The 18,967-nt window shown below is 39.3% G+C and overlaps 1 protein-coding gene across 1 annotated transcript in view; it reads right to left on the bottom strand.

Annotated features, from left to right (window-relative positions):
• Window positions 1-18,967, bottom strand: part of frtz (WD repeat-containing and planar cell polarity effector protein fritz) — a 509,212-nt gene that overhangs the window by 369,596 nt on the left and 120,649 nt on the right. The window contains exon 9 of the mRNA XM_076182931.1: window positions 4,897-5,035. Coding sequence (XP_076039046.1) covers window positions 4,897-5,035 — 139 coding nt within the window. The remainder of the gene's footprint in view (window positions 1-4,896; window positions 5,036-18,967) is intronic.

Genomic DNA, 18,967 nt, shown 5'->3' with positions numbered 1-18,967 from the left:
TTTGTAATACTGTTTATTTACTATTATTGTGAGATGTGACATTGTTGTATACATTATATGTTGTACATTATATTATATACATTGTTGTGAGAACCAAGTGTTCATTTTGAGCATGCATGTTTTCCTGCCAAGTGGGAGCCTGGTTGCGTTGCTTAGCGTCAGTCTTGATTTTGCATACGAAGCGACCACACGCTCATTTTTGTAGTGCTTGTAATTAATACAATACTTATCATTATTGCGTTATTTGACTGTTTCATTGGCCACCCCGATACACATCCACCACCCTCTCCCATGTGTACTTATGCTTGACTTTCTTCCGAAACACTATTTGCTATCATCAACTCTCTTTCTAGACACATCTCCACCATCAACTCTCCACTATGATTCTTTCCTGGAACTCCACATTTCCCAACCACTCCGTCAATTGGTTCATTTCCTACTCTAGCATTAAGGTCTCCCAATACAACTACATTAACTTTCCTCCCTAATCCCTCTATGCACTCATTTAAATCTATCCAAAAAGCCTCCCTTTCTTCTTCACTCTTCTCACTACCAGGCCCATATGCACTTACAAAAACCCACATCTCCTTTCCCAGTTTCACCTTCATCCACATTAACCTTGAAGAAACCTCCCTCCGCTCCACTACACATTTACCTATCTCTTCACTTACTAGTATAGCCACCCCTTCTCTTCACTCCTGAGAACCTCCCAACTACACTCCCAAACTCACACTTGCCCTTCCCTCTCAACTTAGTTTCACTCAAAGCCAACACATCCATCTTTTGTCTCACAAACATACTACCTATCTCTTCCCTTTTACTCTCATCTGTACCACATCCATGCACATTAAAAGACCCAAACCTTAGGGTGCTGGTTGGAAAAACTTTAAGATCCTTTTAAGTCTTTACTTTTTTTAGTAATGTCCCCTGTGGGGCTAAAGGGAGAAGGATGCCTGGTCCTAATCCCTGTCCCGTTTTTCTCGCCTCTTACGATCCAAGTGGGAATACTTGGTGGCAGCATTCTTTTCCCCCACCACAGGGGAGGCAAAACAAGGAAATGAAATTCAGAGAAATGGTACAGGACAGCAACAAGGAGGTGGGGGGGACAGCTTAACCCCTTCCATACGGTGCCGCACACGTAGGCGTCATGGGGAGTGAGTGTATTCGCGAGGCTGCCATATCGGCGTCTTGATTATATTTATTGTAGTCGCCCCTCCATAATGACATTCTTTCTAATTCTTTTGTAATCGCATTTTCTATGGTTATCAAAATTCACGGGTGAAGAGAGAACGATCGATATAAGCGGTGACTATATTTTATGATGCGAGTATTATTACGACACGTCGTACGGCTGGCATTGGCTGCTGCCACCGAGATCTAAGTCCATGACGCCTACGTGTGCGGCACCGTATGGAAGGGGTTAATGGAGGGACAGTTGCAGTATAATAAAAGTTTCATTATTTCTCTGTGAGCAGAGTCCTCCTCTATCATAGACAAAATGATGTGTGGCTCTGGTCAATAGGGGCACCCCATATAGACCCTAAAGTATCAACTGCATGCTACTTTGCCATAACAACATGCAGCCAATACCCCAGACAGGGGTATTGGCTGCATGCTAAAATACAATATACATTTTTTTCAACTTCATCATGTGTTGCAAATAAAATTATTCATTTACCGAGATGCAATTTTTGCATGGTTTGTGAGATGGAAAGAAAGGAATGTACATGGAGTGTGTGAAAAGAGTAAAAATATTTCTCCCACATGCCTCACCACTTTGCCTTACAAATAACAGTTGAACTGTTCCTTCATTGTACTACAGTGATAGTAAATTGAACACCATACTGCAAAAATGTGATGTTGACAAAACTGTAGTTAATGGTGTTTTACACTGAGTTCCTGTATTAACATCATTGGAGGACTAATGCACTCACAATTACATACACCCGATGAAATTTCAACAAATACTTACACTTAACCCCTTTCCTACAGTGATGTTTCCTGAGCTGAATGAGATTCTCCAGTATGAGAGTAAAAAACTGTAGAATACCGTATATACTCGTCTATAGGTCGATCTTGTGTAAAGGTCGACCCCCCATTTTTGGCCAAAAAATCTGGAATTTTCCATATAACTCATGCACAGGTCAAGTGGCTTGTTTTTGTTTTGGTGTTGTGAGCATTCCACTGTCTTAACCACTTCACTACGGGACTTAAATCTCGCGGGCAGCAGCCAATGCCAGCCGTACGACGTGTCGTAATAATACTCGCATCATAAAATATAGTCACGTCTTATATCGATCGTTCTCTCTTTCACCCGTGAATTTTGAAAAAAACAGAGAATGGGATTAAGAGCAGATTAGGGAGAATGTAAAAACACAGGGGCGACTACAATAAATATAATCAAGACGCCGATATGGCAGCGTCGCGAATCCACTTGCTCCTCATGACGCCTACGTGTGCGGCACCGTATGGAAGGGGTTAATGCTTTGAAGTGGCATGGCTTGCCTGGTATAGCAATTGATTACTATGTTTTTTCACTTCATTAATTCTGATGTATTTTGGTTCATGTTTTTTTCGAGTTCACTGATTTTAATATTTCACATCTTCACTCCGGGGCACATCACACATCTGGCAGCATTAGCTGCCCGACGCGCGATGTTGCGTCATAATAATCGCATTATAAAAAAATAAAGTCAGTGCTCAATTGTTTGTTCTCTTTCACCCGTGTATTTTGATAACCATAGAAAACTAATGAAGCCAGTTTAGAGAGCATGAAAATTACGTAGGTACGACTACAATAAATATAATCAAGATGGCGACGTCGGCAACATCGAGTACTCATTTGCTCCTCATGCTGCCTACGTAGGCATCACCGTATGGAAGTGGTTAATAAGTTTCACTGAAGTTGCCATTTCAGCGGAGTGAAAAACTTCAACAGATTACCAAGTAATGTACGGTATACGGAATAAACTGGCTAGGTGTGTTTTGTTAGAAACAATTTTATCCAACAGTGTCTCAGAGTAGTCTTGTAATCTCAACTGTGCAGATGATCAGGCTAATGATAATGTGGAGGAGGAAGATGATGTTGATGTTCCTATGGCTGATAAAGTTGATCCGTATGACAATACTCAACACAGAAGTGAGTGGGAAGAGCTGTTTGGTGGTGAAGATGACGACAGCAAGGAAAACAATTTTGGTGGATTTTAGTTAAAATATTTAGGATTATACCATGTGTCACTGTAACAGTAACAAGTTGGCAATACTGAACAGTTTGTTTTCATGATGGCGAGATCCAAGCATTGTTTTAGTAATGGTAACAATAATATATATCATTTAGAAAGCAAAATTTGGGTAAATTTTTAGTTTCGACCATGGGCGCAATATAGCAATAAAAAAATTATTATTAATTTTGTAAATTATAATGTATCAACGTAATATGCAATTTTGTGAGCGGAAATAAAAAACAAAAAAGGTGCTAAAACAGATTTCATAAGTAACGAAGTCGTGTCGGATGAATGGTACCCCATGTTTGTTATGATAGATGCCGACGTTGAAGAAATGAAAGGATGATAAATTTGTCTAACCTAAACTAACCTAACCTGTGTTTAATAAATCATTACCTGCAAATTAAATGTCATCCGGCTCGTCCTCGTTGTCGTCGTCGTGAGAGACGTTGGCGGGCTTTTCAAAAACTCTCTCAGCTTGCGGGGTATACAAAGTTCTTGCAGCTTGAAGGAATGCATGTATCTCTGCTCCATAACATTCCTTCAAAAAAATGTACCTGGCGAGGTACTGTCGGTAGTACCGAGGCCGTCAATTGACAAATGACAAGATGGCATCCCAATCCTATGCTACCGACTTCATTCATTAGCATATTTGCTTGTTGCAAGGTATTTATTATTTTCACTTCCGCCCACAAAATTGCATATTACGTTGATACACTTTAATTTACCAAATTAATAATTAATTTTCTATTGCTATATCACGCCCATGGTTGAAACGAAAAAAAATACCTAAATTTGAGAATATCACATCATTTTATTATATTTTAAACAACTATGGGTACTATAATAGTATATATGATATAATAAGCTCGCCTGTGCTAAGAATTTTAACAAACAGGTAAAACCACAGTATGGTGTTACCATATCTAGAAGGAATTTCACATGTTTTGGTACGTACCATGTATTTTATGTCCCCATTGTTTACTGGTAGTAACTAGTAGGTAAATATTTTGATTTCTGAACCTAAAGAAAAGGTAAGAGTTCTTCCTAGCCTTTCTTGTCATGTCTGGATTTCATCCTAACAAGATTATTACTTGGGTATAGGTCAACCCCTAGGTTTTGGCCTAATAAAAATTCCTTAAGATTTCAACCTACAGACGAGTATTTACGGTATGCCAAAGGAACCATATCATACCATACCAAGGGTTTCCCCCTTATAAGGGAGATAGCCAAGTCAAAGGCTACCTACTCCCTCCCATCCACCACCCTTTTCTCTCTCTCATCTTAGCTCCTCATGGATGATGGGTCATTCCCATCCCCCACCCCTCCCTCACCCCCATTCCCTGCCTCTCCCTTCAAAATAACTAAGAAGTTAAACGAGTCTTTACCCCTTTGCTTATCCCCACCCCTCCCTTCAAAGTAACTAAAAGTTAAACAACTCTTTACCCCTTCACTATGGTAATGTTTCCTTCCTGATAAAAAAATATCTGGTACTAGCCACAGCAATATGTATGTACAGTATGTTATTATATCAAAAAATGGTTATAAAGCTTTTGAAAAATGCTCTACAATAATAGTAAATAACTTGTTTTCTATCACAAACATGGTATTTTGTTACAAGTACTTTAACAGCATGTGTACACAAATGTTGTGCCCTGTATGTACAGCTTACCTCAAATTCCTTGATATTATCCCTTAATCTTGCTGGCCGGCTGTTTTTAGGAGTTGCCACCCCACCACGTGCCTCTAGGTAATGCCTTTTGTCATTATAATACACACGCTCCTTCAGAGTACTGTTTTTGTCTTGATACCTGATTTCACAAGCAAAATAAATTACCATTACAATAGTATAATTATATTTTTAAATCAATCTGTAGGTTACAAAAATGATAATTCTAATGAGGTATAATTCAACTGAAATTCTTAAAACCATTCATCTATCTATATACCATGGGCTTCTCCCCATATAAAAGAGGTAGCCAGTCAAGGCACACACCCACTTCCCACCCATTCCACTGCTATCAATCACCCATTGTTTCCCTCTTTAATTTAGCTCCTTGTGGATGAATGGTCATCCTTGTCTCCTGCCCCCTGCCCATGTCAAAAATGCAGCTAGACAAAGAACATCCACAGCAGGGCTGCATCATTTATATGGCAACTCTCCCTCCTCATCTTCTTGTGAGGGAAATTGAGAAGACAGAGAGAAATCCCTTCTGGCTGTGTCCAAATATCATCCATATACAACCATTCTCCACTCACAACTATCCTCTGCCTTCTCTCTTCCCTACACAACAGACATTCCTCTCTTGCTCAAAGCTCATTTCACCCCATCCATCCATCTCATCCTTGGTTGTCCCCTCAAGTTGTTGTTGTTGTTCCCTAGACTGTCTGTCCGAGCAGTCCCATCTCCCCAAGGAATGCCACTGCCGAAACTGGGTTTTCCCACAAATCCTTTATAGAGTGTATGTTGTGTTGTTTGCGTGAATGATTGTGTATAATGCAGTCTTCCATTATGTGTTGTATGGTATGGGGTGAAGTGTTACATCCTGGGCAGCTGTTCACAATGCGGTCATACAGCCTCTTCTGGTAGCTTAGAAGTGCTGGGTGGTGGCTGCACCGCAGTCTGGCCAGGTGGACTCTGTCCTTTCGTGGGAGAGAGGATTCAGAAGGGTGGATATCAGGGGGTCTGGCATGCAGCAATATGTTGTCTTTCAGTGTGTTAATGGAGCGGTGAGTGATATGATTATGAATATGTTTCCGGAGGCTGGTATTTGGTGGTTGTGGAGGAAGAGAAGAGAGTATCTGTGTGTGATACAGGTCTTTGGGTGTTGTTTTAATGTTTCTTGGTGTGTGTGGGTGTTCTGCTATGTAGTGTAGCGGGTGTGATGTGTTTGTGGTGGCTGCGGCAAGTATTTGTGTGCCTCTCATGTCGAGGTGGTCCTTGACTTTGAGGACTTTTGTTTCATGGTGTAAATGGTCTGTAGGTGTTGTATTTGTGAAGCCTGTAATTGTTTTTAGGGCTTTGTTTTGTATGATTTGAAGGGTGTTGTGGTGTGTCTCACTGAGATTAGGAGCCTATGCTGGACTCGCATAATTCATCACTGAGCGTATGCACTGTTTGTATATTGTTGTATTAGTTTCTTTGTTTTGTCCAAATGTTGTTCCAGTGATTGACTTAAGTGCATTAAGTCTAGGTGTGCATTTGTTTTTTATGTTTGTGATGTGTTGTTTGAAAGACATGGATGTATCGTATGTTACACCAAGAATTTTCGGTGTGTTTGTGTGTGGTATTAGTGTTGTTGATGTAGAGATGAGGTATGTATTTGTGTTCTTTTGTCCAGTTGTTGTTGTTGTTGTCGTTCCCTAGACTGTCTGTCCGAGCAGTCCCGTCTCCCCAAGGAATGCCATAGCCGAAACTGGGTTTTCCCACAAATCCTTTATAGAGCGTATGTTGTGTTGTTTGCGTGCATGATTGTGTATAATGCAGTCTTCCATTATGTGTTGTATGGTATGGGGTGAAGTGTTACATACTGGGCAGCTGTTCACAACGCGGTCATCCAGCCTCTTCTGGTAGCTTAGAAGTGCTGGTTGGTGACCGCACCGCAGTCTGGCCAAGTGGACTCTGTCCTTTCGTGGGAGAGAGGATTCAGAAGGGTGGATATCAGGGGGTCTGGCATGCAGCAGTGTGTTGTCTTTCAGTGTGTTAATGGAGCGGTGAGTGATATGATTATGAATATGTTTCCGGAGGCTGGTATTTGGTGGTTGTGGAGGAAGAGAAGAGAGTATCTGTGCGTGATAAAGGTCTTTGGGTGTTGTTTTAATGTTTCTTGGTGTGTGTGGGTGTTCTGCTATGTAGTGTAGCGGGTGTAATGTGTTTGTGGTGGCTGCGGCATGTGTTTGTGTGCCTCTCATGTCGAGGTGGTCCTTGACTTTGAGGACTTTTGTTTCATGGTGTAAATGGTCTGTAGGTGTTGTATTTGTGCAGCCTGTAATTGTTTTTAGGGCTTTGTTTTGTATGATTTGAAGGGTGTTGTGGTGTGTCTCATTGAGATTAGGAGCCCATGCAGGACTCGCCTAATTCAACACTGAGCATATGCATTGTTTGTATATTGTTATATTAGTTTCTTTGTTTTGTCCAAATGTTGTTCCAGTGATTGACTTAGGTGCGTTAAGTCTGGGTGTGCATTTGTTTTTTATGTTTGTGATGTGTTGTTTGAAAGACATGGATGTATCATATGTTACACCAAGAATTTTCAGTGTGTTTGTGTGTGGTATTAGAGTGTTGTTGATGTAGAGATGAGGTATGTATTTGTGTTTCTTTTGTCCAGTTGGTGAGAAGTGTTGCTGTAGATTTGGTTGGAGCTATTTTGAGTCTGTTTGTGATGAACCATGTGTTGAGTGTGTCAAGGTATGGCTGGACTATTTCTGCAGCTTTGTCTGTGTTACGATGTGTGCATGTGATTGTTATGTCGTCTGCGTAGGAAGAGATTTGTATTTCTGAGGTGTCTGGTGTGGGTAAGTCATGCATGTATAGATTAAAGAGCGTGGGGATAGAACTGAGCCCTGTGGTACTCCATTCTTAATGTTTCTGATGTGTGATGATTGGTCATTATATGACACATAAGCATTCCTACCTGCCAGATAATTGGCCAGCCATATTTTGGTGTTATTGTGCATGTCTGTGTTATATATTTCATTTGTTAGGTTGTGGCGGGGGATAGCATCAAAACCTTTACTAATGTCTAATGTTATAAGAAGTGTTCTGTGGTGGGGCCTATCTGAATTGATGCCGTCTAAAATTCTTTGTGTGAGGTTTATCAGAGGAGTGTTTGTGGAGTGTAGTGGCCTAAAACCGTGCTGTGAGTCAGCAAGGGGAATATGTGGTGTGACAAGTTGAAGTATTAGGTGTTCAATGACTTTAGAGGGGGTGCAGAGAAGTGTGATTGGGTAGTGCGATGTTGGGATTGTTGGGTCTTTGTTCGGTTTTAGAATGGTGATTATTTTACCATGCTTCCAGATGTCGGGTATGGTGTTGTGTGAATAGCTGTAGTTTGCAATGTTTGCGAGTGTGTGTATACCTTGTGGTCCAATGTGTTTTAGGTGGATGTTGCTTATGTTATCAGGGCTACAGGCAGATGAGTGCTTGAGATTATGTATTATGTGTTTTGTCTGACCGTCTATGAAGGGTGTGTAGTCTGAGTCTGTGGGAAAGTCTTTCTTACGTCGAATAGTGCGTCAGTCGTCAGGGTGAGAAGTGAGATGGCTTGTCTGTGCAAAATGATTTATGAGTGTGTTTGCTTGTTGTCTGTTTGAGGGTAGACTATCTGTTGTTGTGATTATTGCTGCGTGAGAGCGTGTAGTGTTACTGTTGGATAGTGTAATGCTATATTGAGTGTTTTGTACAATTTGCTGGTGTTTGTTTTGTGATCAAGTGTATTGATAAAGTTTTGCCAATTTTGTGTTTTTTGTTCATGTATTTTATTGGCAATCACAGTGTTTAGTGTTTGTATTTGGTCTGCTATGTTTTGAGGGATAGGTGTGGAGGTATTGTGTTTAAGTGTGTCTCGTTGTCTGATGAGGCCTTGGATTTCTGGTGTGAAGTTGGGTTGTATGATTTTCTGTTGCCTCTAGGGATATCTCTTGTCTGCATTTTGTATGATTGTATTAAAAGCGTGCACAGCATTGTTTATGTTTGTGATTGGTGTACTGTTAAGTGTTTCAAAATGTTGTTCTGTCTCTTTAGTAAAAGCTTCCCAGTTAGCTCTCTTGTAATTGGTGTATGTGTGTCTGTGGCCAACTGGGGTGCATCTTGTTTTGGTGGTGATGATGATTGGAAGGTGGTCAGAACCAAGGGTTCCGACCACTCTCCATGATGTTGTTGGGGTTAGGCAGGGGAAGCAGAAGGTGATATCAGGAGAGGAGGGAGTGTAAGAGGGCTTGGTGTGGGATATGTGTATGATTATGTGTGTTGTTCATGATAGTCAATGAGTCAAACTGAGTCTGTATATCAAGCCCTCTGTGTCAGGGTTGTCGACATACCAGGCAGACGACTTGGCGTTTAAGTCAGCACCCATGATCAGGTTGGGGATTGAGGCTAGTTGGTTAAATTGAGGCCTGAAGGTGTTTGGAACTGTGGGGGATGATTGGGGGAATGTACATGTTAACTATTGTCAGTGTTGATTTGTTGCCTGTGCGGATTCGAATGGATTGGATTTCTGTAGTGTTATCTGTGGTAGGGAGGAGAATTTTGGTTGTGGCGCTTGTGTCCACAAAACAGATGGAGTGGTGGATCAGGGTGATGAGTCCACTGCCATTGCCGTCGGTCCGGTCTTGTCTGATGGTGTAATTATGAAATGATGGTGTTTTGTGTGAGTGTCTTAGTTTTGTTTCTTGTAGAATTGCAATGTGTATGTTGTGTTGTTTAAGAAAGTGTTCGAGTTCATGTTTTTTCGTGTTAATACCGTCAATGTTGTGTTGTAATATGTTGATGTTGTGTGTTCTGTATATGTTATATGTTGCCGTTTGGGGTTGAGGTTGGGGTATTAATGGGGAAGGTATAGGATCTGGGTTAGAGGGGGGGAAAGAAGATATTGGGGACAAAGGAAGGGGAGTACTGATTGGGGATAAGGGCAAAGGGAAATTGGGAGTGGGTAAGGGTGCTGGCTGTGGTTGGGGAGGTGGGAGTGGGGTTACTGGAGGGCAGGTAGAACATGTCCAAGTGTTTGTGTATTGGTTTGTGTCAGCAAGTGTTGTACAAGTGAGGTGGGCCCAGTTTTTGCACATATTGCACTGAACTGAGCCCTTTGTCTGTCTGTTCGAGGTAATGGGTTTAGAGCATGTTGGGCATGTGTATTTTGTGGTGGGCCCAGGACTGCTCTCTACATCTCTGGCTAAAAGTAGAAGAGGGGTGATCACCGGAAAATCACCCCTCGGTGCAGAAAAAACGTAACATTGCATGTTGAGAAAAAGGATTGTGGTACTCCCCAAGGCAGTTGTAGCTCCTCTTGGGGATCGGTGCCACCTGCATAGAGCCGGTGGCCAGGGCTGGTTGCCGCAGTTTGGCCCCTAACTCTTGGGGTTGGGGGGTGGTCCCACGATGCAGACGCTGCGGCTCCAGGACCAGTTGTTGTTGTTGTTCCCTATACTGTCTGGCCAAGCAGTCCTGTCTCCCTAAATAATGCCACGGCTGGAACAGGGTTTTTCCCACAAAATCCTTTATAAAGTGTATATTGTGTTCCTACTATGCATGTTTGTGTATAATGCAGTCTTCCATTATGTGTTGTATAATATGAAGTAGTGTTACATCTCGGGCAGTTGTCTACAATGCTGTCATCCAGCCTCTTCTGGTAGCTTAGAGGGGCTGGATGGTGGCTGCATCAGGGTCTGGCCAGGTGGACTCTGTCCTTTTGGGTGAGAGAGGATTCAGAGGGATGGATATCAAGGGGTCTGGCATACAGCAACGTATTGTCTTTCAGTGTGTTAATGGAAGAGTGTGTGGTATGATTATGGATATACTTCTGGAGGCTGGTCTCTGGTGGTTGTGGAGGAAGAGAAGAGAGTATTTGTGTGTAATATAGGTACTTGTGTGTTGTTTTGATGTTTCTTGTCATGTGTGGGTATTCTGCTATGTAGTGTAGTGGGTGTGCTGTGTTTGTGGAGGTTGTGGCAAATGTTTGTGTACCCCTCATGTTGAGGTGATCCTTGACTCTGATGACTTTTGTTTCATGGTGTAAATGGTCTATATGTGTTGTATTTGTGAAGCCTGTAATTGTCTTTAGGGTTTTGTTTTGTATGGTTTGAAGAGTGTTGTGATGTCTTAGTAAGATTAGGGGCCCATGCAAGGCCTGCATAATTCATCAATGAGCGTATGCATTGTTTGTATACTGTAGTATTAGTTTCTTTGTTTCGTCCAGATGTTGTTCTTCCAATTGATTTAAGTACATTAAGTCTAGGTGTGGATTTAGTCCCTATGTTTGTGATGTATTGTTTGAATGACATGGATGTATCATGTGTTACACCAAGAATTTTTGGAGTATGTGTGTGTGGTGTAAGTGCTGTTGATATAGAGGTGTGGTATGTATTTGTATTCTGCTGTCCAACTGGTGAGAAGTGTGTCTGTAAATTTGGTTCGGGCTATTTTGAGTCTATTTGCACTGAATCAGGTATTGAGTGTATGAGGTGTGGTTGGAGTATTTCTGCAGCTTTGTCTGGATTACACTGTGTGCACATAATTGTTATGTTGTCTATGTAAGAAGAGATTTGTATTTCTGAGGTGTCGAGTGTGGGAATATTGTGCATGTATAGATTAAAGCGTGTGGTACTTTGTTCTTAACATTTCTGATGATCGATGATTGGCCATTATATGACACATAGTCATTTTTACCTGCCAGATAAATGATCAGCCATCTTTTGGTATTATTCTCCATGTCTGTGCTATACATTTTGTTTGTGAGAGTGTGACAGGGTATAGCATCCATCGAAAGCTTTACTGATGTCTAGTGTTATGAGAAATGTTCTGTGTGGGGGTTTATCTTTGTGTGAGGTTTATTAGAAAAGTGTTTGTGGAGTGTAGTGGTCTAAAACTGTATTGTGATTCAGCAAGGGGGTTATGTGGTGCGATGAGTTGTAGTATGAGGCATTCTATGACTTTGGAGGGGATGCAGAAAAGTGTGATTGGGCAGCGTGATGTTGGAACTGTAGGGTCTTTGTTGGATTTGGGGATTGTGATAATTTTTCCATGCTTCCTAATGTCGAGTATAGTATTGTGTGAATAACTGTAACTTGCAATGTTGGTAAATGTGTGTATGCCATGTGGTCCAAGTTGTTTTTTTTGTATGTTACTTATATTATTAAGTCCACAGGTGGATGAGTGCTTTGGGTTATGGATTATATATTTTATTTGGCTGTCCATGAAGGTTGTGTAGTCTGGGTCTGTTGGGAAATCTTTTATATGTCAGATGATGCATTGGTTGTCAGGGTGAGGGGTGCGATGGCTTGTCTGTGCAAAATGATTTATGAAAATGTTTGCCTATTGTCTGTTTGAGGGTAAGTTGGCTATTGTTGTGTTATTGCTGTGAGAGTATGCTGTGTTACTGTTGGATAGTGTAATGCTATAGTGTCTTGTACAATTTTCTGGTGTTTGTTTCATGATTAGTGTGTTGACAAATGTTTGCCTATTTAGTATTTCTAGTTCATACATTTTGTTGTTAATCTCAGTATTTAGTGCTTGTATTTGATCTGCTATGTTCTAAGGATAGGTGTGTGGGGTATTGTGTTTAAGTATATCATGTTGTCTGATGAGGCCTTAGATTTCTGGTGTGGAATTGGGGTTGTGTGATTTTCTGTTGCTTCTGGGGATTTATTTCTTGTCTGCATTTTGTATGATCGTATTGAACGTGTGCACAGCAATGTCTATATCTGTGATTGGTGTACTATTTTGTGTCTCAAACTGTTGTTCTATCTCTACAGTGAAAGCTTCCCAGTAATTGATGTTTGTGTTTCTGTGGCCAATTGGGGTGCATTGTGTTTTGGTGGCGATGATGATTAGAAGGTGGTCAGATCTGAGGGCTCTGCCCACTTTTCATGAATTTGTTGAGGTTAGGCAGGGGGAACAGAATGTGATGTCAGGAGATGAAAGGGTGTACAGGATTTGATGGGAGATATATGTGTGATTATGGATGTAATTCATGATGGTCAGTTGTGTTTGTAGATCAAACCCTCTGTCTGTGTTGGGGTTGCTAACATACCAGGCCAATGACATGATGTTGAAGTCACCACCAATAATTAAGTAAGTGATGGTGGTAATTTGGTTAAGGTTAGGCCTAAAGTTGTTTGGAACTGTGGGGGATAATGAGGGGGGGGAATGTAAATGTTAACTATTGTCATTTGTTACCAGTTATGTAAATGTTAACTATTGTCATTTGTTACCAGTTCAGATTTGGATTGACTGGATTTCAGTGGTGTTGTCTGTACAGTAAGTCCTAGTTATACAGTACATATGCGTTCCTGAAAACCTTACCGCAAATTGAAATTACTGTATACCGAACCCATTATAACATGTAATAATAGGATATGGCAGACATACCTTCTCCCTGCTCGTTTCCTCTTCAAAACATGAGCGGATACTGTATCTGTGAATTTTTCTTACCGTAAATAGAATCGAGGGTAATTACCAAATACTGTAACTGTGAATTTACCAGATAAAGAATTACCGTATAAGGAGGACTCACTGTAGTAGGAAGGAGGGTTTTGGTAGTGGCCACAAAGCAGATGGACTAATGGATCAGGGTGATCAGTCCACTGTCATTGCAGTTGGTTCTGTTGTGTATGATACTAGTGAAATGAAGAAATGTGGGTGTTTTTTGGGAATGTCATAGTTCTGTTTCTTGTATGATGGTAATGTGTATATTGTGTTCATGTTTTTTTGTGTTAGTGCCATCAATGTTATGTTGTAAGATGTTAATGTTGTTATTTACCTATGTAATATATGGGAACAGGATCTATGCCCGTGGTGACCCGTCTTTGTATCTTGCAACATCTAGTTTGTTCTTAAATTCTTGTATGGTGTTTCAAAGCACTATTGTTTCATCCAATTTGTTCCAGACATCCACCACTGTGTGTGGAAAACTTTTTTTTTTCAGATTTCTTCTATAACTGTCCTTTTTGAGTTTCTTTTCATGTCCCCTTGTTTTTCTTCTACATCTTCTCTATCAAGGACTTCCATACCTTTCATGATTCTGTAAATGGCCAATAGATCACCTCTTTCTCTTCTTTGTTCCAGGGTTGGTAGAGTTTAGACAATCTTTGCTCGTATGTCAATTTTGAATGTGTTGGGGCCATCTTTGTCGCTGCTCTTTGAATTCTCTCTATTTTCTTTATATTCTTTTTTGTACTGGGGATGGTGTTGCAGTGTACTCCAATCTTGATCATATCAGTGTGATTAGTATTTTCTTTACCATTACCTCATCCAAGTAATTAAATGCCACCTTTATTGATCTTAGTAAATTGTAGGTTTCTCCAATTATTCTGTTTATCTACTTTTCTGGGGACATGTCTTTGGTGATGATTACTTATAGGTCCTTTTCGGAACCAACTTTCTTTATTTCCTTTGTACTGATTTTATCTTGTCCTGATATTCTTTTTTTACTTTTTCCAAATTCCATTATACTATATTTCTTAATATTGAAGTTCATTTCCAACTTCTGACTCCATTTCCAGACCTTGTCCAGGTCTCTCTGTAGTGATTCACAGTCTTTTTTTGTACTTTCTTTAGTAGTTTTCCATCATCTGCAAAGAAGCTCTTGTAATATTCTACACCTTCATCCATGCCATTTATATATATATATAACATTATTGGAGCCAGTACTGAACCCTGTGGGACTCCACTTATCATTTCTTCCCAAGTAGAGTTTTTATCTCTGAGCACCACTCTCTTTTTTCTCCCATGCAAGAAATCTTCCATTTCAACAGTTTTCCATATACACCTATTGTTTAAAGTTTTCTTAATAGCATTTTGTGTGGTACTTTATCAAATGCCTTTTGTACAGCCAGTAGAGCACATTTTGCTGATCTGTCCCTTTCTTGCATTATATCTATTACCCTTCAATGGAAACAGATCATATTTGTGGCACGTGATCTTCCCTGTCTATAACTGAATTGTCTTGGATTTAGTATGTTGTTCTTCTCCAGATGTTTAGTCCATCTACTTTTGATGACTTTCTCACAAATTTTTATGACTTTGTTGCCTTTGTTTTTTGGCTACCTCCCTTATATGGGAAAAAAAAGCCTTTGGTATATGTATGTACTTTTGATGACTTTCTCACAAATTTTAGCTATTGTACTTCTAAGGGAGACTGGTCTATAGTTTGTTGGGTCTTCCTTGTTTCCCCCTTTATATATTGGCACAATACTGGCATTTTTTCAGTCTTCCAGCACCTTTCCTTCTTGGAATGAGCAATCTATTATCTTACATATTTTGTCCATTAGTTTATCTATACATTCTTTTAGTATCCAATTTGCAATTCTGCCCAGGGGGCCATGGGATTTTCTGACATCAATGTTCACTATTTGGTCCCTTATTTCTTTCTGTCACAATTTTTTGTCTCACTAGGGGGATCCTTCTCCCCTTTCTTCATCCCAATTGTGCATGTTTTCTTTTGTGAATACAGACTTGAAGTGTTTGTACATTATTTCAGCCATTTTTACATCCTCTGTATCTATGTTCCCTTGACATAGTTTTGCTATTTCCTGTTGATCTTTACATTTGTCTATTATGTCTTTTTCATAGTTTCCTTTTTCTTCCCTATGTATTTTTACATATTCATTTCTTAGTTTGATACATATTTGACACTTTCCATTTTTTTTTTCTTTACTGTATGTGTTATAGGTTGCTGGACAGGATTGGGGTAGGCCTACTAGTGGGGAAGCATTAGGATCTGGGCCAGAAGGAGGAAAAGGAGTGTTAGGGGATAAGAATGAGGATGGCAAGAGTGGGTGTGTGGGTAAGGGTACAGGTTGGGGGTGGGATGGTGGGAATGAAGTTATGGGTGGCCAAATAGAACAGGTCCAGGTATTTGTGTGTTGTTTTATTTCAGGAAGTGTTGTGCAAGTGAGGTGGGCCCAGTTTTTGCATAAGTTGCACTGAACTGATCCCTTTGTTGGACATGCATATTTTGTGAGTAAAAATTATAAAGGTGCACTGTTGTAAAAAGGGCTGTGGTATTCACCCAGGTAACTGAAGCTGCTCTCAGGGATCAGCTCACCTGAGTGAGAGCTGGTGGCAACGATATATTGTGGCTGGTTGGCCCTAATTCTTGGGTTGGGGGGGGGGGATCCCACAATGAAGATGCTGCCACACCAGGTCCTCCCCTGAAGTTCACTCCATCCACTTCTGCTTTCCACATTTTTTTTGCTAATCTTTACTCATTCTTTCCATATAGCCTAAACATCCCAATGATCTTTCATCATGTCTATCTGCCAACACCCTTTCTATCCCTGCCTTACTCATTTCTTACTATCCAACTTTGTAACTCCCACCATACTTCTCAGACATTTCACTTCAAACACACACAAGCAACGATCGAAGAAGGACGTCCTGAGAATATGCTCCGGACCACTATTTAGCAATTTGCTGATGAACGATTTTGGAACCAACCAACCGCTGCCTGGTTTTTTACATAAAATGGAAAGGGAGTTACATATTTAGAGTGACCGACAATGTAGTCTTTGTATCTTTATTCATTTATTCTTTTTTCACAATCAGTGACAATAATGGAGGAAAAAAAAGGATTTAGGGAAAAAGAACCTACAAAAAGATGTCTAGACATAAGTATACTTGAGTCTCCACTTGGAGTAAAGAAAAAAAAAAAAAAAAAAAAAAAAAAAAAAAGGTGCTTGAACGAGATCCCAAAGACATACCAAATGTTTGATAGAAATTTTTTCTCAGGATTTAACATGGGACAATAGCAGTATGTATAGAGGGATAGATACGGAAAGAGAATCCAGGTTTAAAAATATAATAAGAAATAGTGAAAGCAATCAATTGTTAGATGAAATAATCAAACTCAAAAGTAAATGCAAAAGTATATATAAAGAAGTAGCCCTATTAAGAAAGACAAATGAAGAAAATAAAAGGGAAATAGATGAGTTGAAAATGGAACTGAATAGGATAAAGGGAGAAAATAAAAGATTGAAAAATGAAGATATGAATAGGAATGAGGCATTAAAGAGATGAAGGATCAAATACAGGCAGTGACTGTGAGAAAGTGGAAGAAAAGATTAAGGGACTGTAGGGCGCGAAAACACGAAAAATTCTGGAAAATTAACGAATTTTAGGTAAACATTTCAAAAGATTCTCTATGATGGTGGTAACACTTTGGCAAATATATCAGCTCAATTCTGTTTCTTTTCTTATATATAAAATAAAATAGATAAATTTTTGGCAACCTCTGGCAACCCCATGCATGAAAAAACATTCTGTATATTGAAATAAAGTCAAAATTTTGATACCCAGTTCTGTTTTGTTTACTATAATTAATATATATGGAGATATCTGGCAACTTGCCCAACACTAATCGTCAATCACCACAAGGATCTCAGTATCTCTTCAAAGCTAAAGGAGAAAGGATGTCGCCCTGTCGCGTATCTGTTAGCCTACCAGTCATGCATGCGATCGTATTATCTTTTTTTCTACCAACAGGTATTCAAAATATTCTCTATGATGGCTGTAACACTTCGACCAAATATTACAGCTCAATTCCGTTTCTGTTCTTATATATAAAATGAAATAGATAAATTATTGGCGACATCTGGCAACCCCATTGCATGAAAAAACATTCTGTATATTGAAATAAAGTCAAATTGTCGATAGCCAGTTCAGTTTTGTTTAAAGTTTTAAACGGAAACGTAAAATAAATAGACAATGTCACGAGTGAGTACGCGGCCGGAGGATTTTAAATGCCAGTGCGCTCCTTTAAACTTTAAATGCCTCTCCTGAGAAGTTTATGTTTTTTATATTTAAATAACCATATCTCTGTTTCTTTTTGTCCGATTTCATTCATTCTTTCGAATTTGTAAAGAGAAAGAGTAATTCTTTAATTTGATCAGAAAAAACAAAGGAAACTGTAACTTAATTTTTTTGTTTAATTTATCATAGCAGATTTTCACTGAAGTTTCTACTATTAAAAAAAAAAAAAAATAAATAAATAAAATAAAATAAAAGAGAGTAGGAAAAAATCTAACTTAATGAAGCTGTTCCCAAGACTCTAATCTTTCATTTCCTATATAGTAGGCTGATTTCCTATGCCTATGGATACTTCAATGATTACAGATACTATCATAAAAAAAAAAAAAAAAAAAAAATTAACTACACGTAATATATACATGTTACTAAAACAATTTAGTATGCAATAATACTCTTTCTGATAGAGTAAGTATACATAAGTTCACCAAAGAAATTGAACAACTTTTATGACACGTTCACCTATAAGCACTTCCCACAGTCCCTTAAAGAAAATGACTTCCAAGAAATAAACAGTGGAGGGTGGAACAGGAGATTCAAAAATTATCTTTTAAAGAAATAGTGGAACAAGTCAAGGAGAATAATAAGCAAATGGTAATCCAAGTAGTTAAAGAGAAAGGTAATTTGGTTAGGGATACAGTGGACAAAAAAAAAGATGCATTTTAATCTATGGTATTAAAGAAAAGCATGATGTTCCTAGGTATCAGAGAGAAAAAGAGGAAAAAGAGATTGCTAAAAAAATTCTGACATTCAAGAGGAGGGTCAAACTTTAGATAAAGAAATCAAAGAAACTTATAGAATAGGTAGATACTCAAAAGAAAAACAATATAGGCCACTAAAAGTAAAACTTAGGTCACAAATGATTGCCTTTTCTTGCGACACTGCTTCTGACCCAGGCCAGTGGACAGGATGTGTCAAGTTAAGAGGGAGGGAGGAGGGTGGAATATATAGGAAATGGAATGGGTGGGAGTGGTTTCTATGCCTTTTTCTTTTTGGCTACCCCCCATGTAGGGGGAAAAAGCCTTTGGTATATGTATGTACAAATGGTTGCAGAGGAAGTACTATCTAGAACAGCAAAACTAGCAAGCAGTGAACAACAAAAAATGTATGGATAAAAAAAGAAATGAATGATGAAAAGGAAAAGCTTAGAAATGAAGCGAATTAAAAAAATTAAAAAAGAACTGAGACTCAAAAGAATTATTATTTTTCTTTTAAAGTGGTGGTC

The sequence above is a fragment of the Oratosquilla oratoria genome, unplaced genomic scaffold (assembly GCF_046742065.1).
Source record: "Oratosquilla oratoria isolate Oo_2021 unplaced genomic scaffold, ASM4674206v1 SCAFFOLD98, whole genome shotgun sequence".
Lineage (NCBI taxonomy): Eukaryota > Metazoa > Arthropoda > Malacostraca > Stomatopoda > Squillidae > Oratosquilla > Oratosquilla oratoria.
This window is presented reverse-complemented; position numbering and strand designations above follow the sequence as displayed.